The following is a 3,998-nucleotide window of genomic DNA, read 5'->3' as shown; positions in this document are numbered from 1 at the left end:
GCACTCTAATGGGAAAAGAAAATGGAGAAATTATCGCAAGATAATCACACAGTGTCAATGGTGGTGCAAGAAAAAAATCATGAGGCAAGAAAAAGTTTCAGGCTTCACTTCTCAGACCTTTATTCTTCCAAACAAAGTTGACCCTGTTGTGTGTTCTACTCTGTTAACCACAGGAGCACAAAGTTCTTACATATCTAATCTGAACCTGTGACTTGTTGTAATGCCACTGAGGATCTCTTGTGAGTTCCCTTTTTACCTGATCAGGAAAGGATTCTATCCTGAGTAATGCAGCAGAACAGTAACCGAGTGGAAGACTTCCCTCTCAATGTATTTTCAGTCACTCCTTATACGCCCAGCACAGCTGACATCCAGGTGTCTGATGATGACAAGGCAGGAGCCACTTTACTGTTCTCAGGCATTTTTCTGGGGCTGGTGGGGATCACATTCACAGTGATGGGCTGGATCAAGTACCAAGGCGTCTCTCACTTTGAGTGGACGCAGCTTCTTGGGCCGATTCTACTCTCAGTTGGGGTGACATTTATCCTGATCGCCGTGTGCAAGTTTAAAATGCTATCTTGTCAGTCTTGCAAAGAAAGTGAGGAAAGAACGCTGGACACAGACCAGACTCTGAGTGGACAATCTTTTGTTTTCACTGGGATCAACCAACCTATAACATTCCATGGGGCGACCGTGGTGCAATATCTTCCTCCTTACGCGCCTCACGATGCCGTCGGGGTGAATGCCACTTATCTGCCCCCAGTGGTGAACCCCTTTGGTGTGGCAAACTCAGGAGGGCCCGCAGTGCCTGCTCCGAGTCCCCCTCAGTATTGCACCATCTGTCCTCATGATAACGCTGCATTTATTGACGATGAGCTCTACTCTTCCTATATGGACATGGATCACAGAACCGATAACAGGTATGGTGGCCAGTGCCCAGAGGAGCATGGGAGCTTGGGAATGCTGCCCCTCCAGCTAGGATGGACAGAATCTGTGGGCTCATATGCATCTGAGGAGAGTGACAGGGCAGGGTGAACGGGGATTAGGAGCTCTGAGTGTGACTGTGTTTTCTGCTCATACTTTTAGGTCAACTACTGAGGCCGAACACTTAGAGGAGATACAGCTAGAAGACAACAGTCGTGACTGCTTTTCTCCTCCCTCCTATGAGGAAATATACTCCGTCCCACGCTAGAGACTAAATTTTTAAAGGAGCCAAGCACGAAAACCACTCTTTTCTAACCAAAGTTTTTTAATTTATAGTTTCTAAAAGATGGACAAGACCACAGGTTCCCCAAGCACCCCCTAGTGGTATAGCTGAACCCCAGTTACTCATGGGTGGAGTTGAAGGGAAAAATCTCTCCCTCTGAGTCAGTGGGGAATGCCCACTCCTGTCTTCATTCCTTCGTGAAGGAGATCCTCCGTGTTCCTGACAAGTTTCTAGAGTAGGGATTTTACCACTTCATTCTTAACAGGAGCCCCACAACTCACCCTTGTGGTCATAAGGAAATTTTTGCTTTTCTACCTTAAGGATTTCCTTGAGTATGAGAGCTGAGGAGACAGAAGGCAGGTAAGAGCAGCCAGGGTTAGGGCTTCTTCCCTTGTCCTTGGTAGGGTCCTAGCCCAAGCATGGGTGGCTAATGTCTTTGCCTCTCTGCAGCTGGAGGTTTGCATCGGAGCACCTGAAATGTGTGTGTGGTTTTTTTTTTTAACTCTTGGGGTTTGGCTTGCCCGCAAACAAAGGGGCTTTGGGGCTGCCTAGTCTTTGAAGGATTTGAGGACCGAAAAGAGATGAACACAGTGGTTACTTTGATGTTTGGTGTATTTGGATTTATGCACTCATATTGTGATTAAAAAACTGGATACAGTATGCTTTTTTTTTTGTGAATAACTTCAATTGAAATACAGCAAGGATGAGTTTAGAGGAGTCATCTTCCTGGAATAGAAATGGAGGGCTGAACCGAGTGTCTAAATGGATAAATCCACACTAAACTCTTGGACAAATAAGACCATATGCCACCCATAGGGGGATGGAACTAAGGGACAGAAATATTGAGCTTCTGAGGGTAAGTAAAAATTCCCGGTTATACCAGAACACTCTCTGGTGTTGAGTAGGTGGAATAAGCACTGGCAATGAGTGGTTGAATGAAGTGGCCCTTATCATGGAACAGAATCAGGAGGCAACTGGTCAGCATCATCCCCTGGTGGTTAAATGTTATATTAGAATTGTGTGTGTGTGTGTGTGTGTGTGTGTGTATGTGTAAGAGAGAGACAGAGACAGAGGGACAGACAGGCAGAGAAGGAGAGAGACAGCTGAGTACCTTGAATATATTGGGAACTTGACAGATATTCGTTGACTAATGACCTTATTAACCTATACATTTCATGAGGGCACAGACTGTGTGTGTCTTAACTAAAATTTGAAGTTTCCCTCCTTCATAGCACAGTTTGCATACAATAGGAAAGGATAGGAGAGAGAGATTTTAAGGGTTAAACAGCACAAGGGTGCATGTCCATCTGATGGGTTTATCCTCAGTGTATGGGTTCCTAACCTTTTTGGGATCATGGAAACTTTTAGCAGTCTGGCAAAGCCTATGAACCCCTTTTCAGAATATTCTTTTTAAGTGAACAAAATAAAATTCAAAGGATTACAAAGGAATTCAATTGTATTGAAATGATTATCAGAATTAAAAAAAAAAGTTATCTACCCTTCCTTAACAACCCCTTCCTCAAGAGAACATATCTCTGGCAAAACTTCCAAGTTTTTGTTCAGCATTCATACTTTGTGACTTATATTGGGTGTTTTAAAATTAATATTTTTGCCAGGAAATTATAATTTCCTCAACTAAATTATTAAATTATTTGCTGCACTTGTAATATGATTTACAAATATGCAATATGTAAAACGGTTTAAAATATTTTGTCACCGGAATCATAGGAAAATCTTCAAATTTTACAATAGAATTTTAATTTTAAAATGTGATTTGATACATAAAAATTGCTTTCTAAGTAAACCCAATGCAACAAACATTTATAAATCATCCACCATATATAGTCTTTGTTCAGGAGGAAGCCAGATTTCTTTAGAAATTCACATTTGACATTTTCTAAAGTAAACTTTTGTGAGCTCTATCAGGCAGGGCCTTTTGGCCTAAATGGCACCAGGAGATTATACTGAAGAAGGGAAGTCAAGGAAGGGAATCATGAAAGATATACCACATTAAAAGGAAGATGTTTTCAAAAAGTGGATGACCTTTTTTTTTTCTGTTCTCCTACCATGGATGGTCATCATGGCTGACCCCCTGCACAAGATAAAAGGCAATTTCATTAGCTTGGATGCAGTTCCTAGAGGTGCTGTTTCAGGGTGTAGGACTTTCCAGAGATTTCAATCACTCTCTTTTTTTCTACTTAGAACCCTGGCCACATGACTAAGTTTCAGATCCACGAAGTATCTCTTTATTGCAGAACTATTCCTTCCAATACCTCCCTCTCCCTCCCCCCACCTTTTTTTTTTTTCAAACAGCCTGAAAAAATAAGCCTCTTGTTTATGAAGATCTAGGTCTCTGTGTGTGTCTGTTTTCAGCTCTCTGACCTTTTGTGCTTCCTCTGCTCACTCCTCCTCAGCTGCCTTGTTTATTGTGAGCTCTGTTGGGTCAAGTTTCTCTAACGCTGAAGAGCCATGGTTTGTTGGTGATTCTCCCCCCCCCCCCCCCCTGCCAAACAGAAGCTCTTTCCTGTAATCTTGTCTGGGAGTCGTGTAAAGGAGAGAGAAGGGGGAATCTGAGCCACTCCTGGTGGCTTTGCTGCACGTCAAAGAACCCCTTTCTTTATGTGAATTAACAGAGATATTTGTTGGGACTGGGGGCATTCTTGATCACATACTGACTGCCATTACTCCTGTATGTCTATATGTCATCTCCCGGCCTTATTGTGTCTTCCTTTTGGACAGGCTTGTTCTCTCCATATCTCTCACATCTGGTCTCTTCTCTCCACGGACATGGCTG

The 3,998-nt window shown here is 42.9% G+C and overlaps 1 protein-coding gene across 1 annotated transcript; it reads left to right on the top strand.

Annotated features, from left to right (window-relative positions):
- Positions 1 to 215: 215 nt before the first annotated feature.
- Positions 216 to 1,862, top strand: TMEM174 (transmembrane protein 174). The gene is made up of 2 exons (XM_069085401.1): positions 216 to 917; positions 1,084 to 1,862. The coding sequence occupies exons 1-2, from the start codon at positions 286 to 288 to the stop codon at positions 1,187 to 1,189; spliced, it is 738 nt and encodes a 245-aa protein (XP_068941502.1). The 5' UTR covers positions 216 to 285; the 3' UTR covers positions 1,190 to 1,862.
- Positions 1,863 to 3,998: the final 2,136 nt, after the last annotated feature.

Source organism: Petaurus breviceps, unplaced genomic scaffold, assembly GCF_028583685.1.
Source record: "Petaurus breviceps papuanus isolate PSGF00001 unplaced genomic scaffold, PetGlider_PUasm1.0 175, whole genome shotgun sequence".
Lineage (NCBI taxonomy): Eukaryota > Metazoa > Chordata > Mammalia > Diprotodontia > Petauridae > Petaurus > Petaurus breviceps.
Note: the sequence above shows the minus strand (reverse complement) of the source record. Positions and strands in the feature narration are given on the sequence as shown.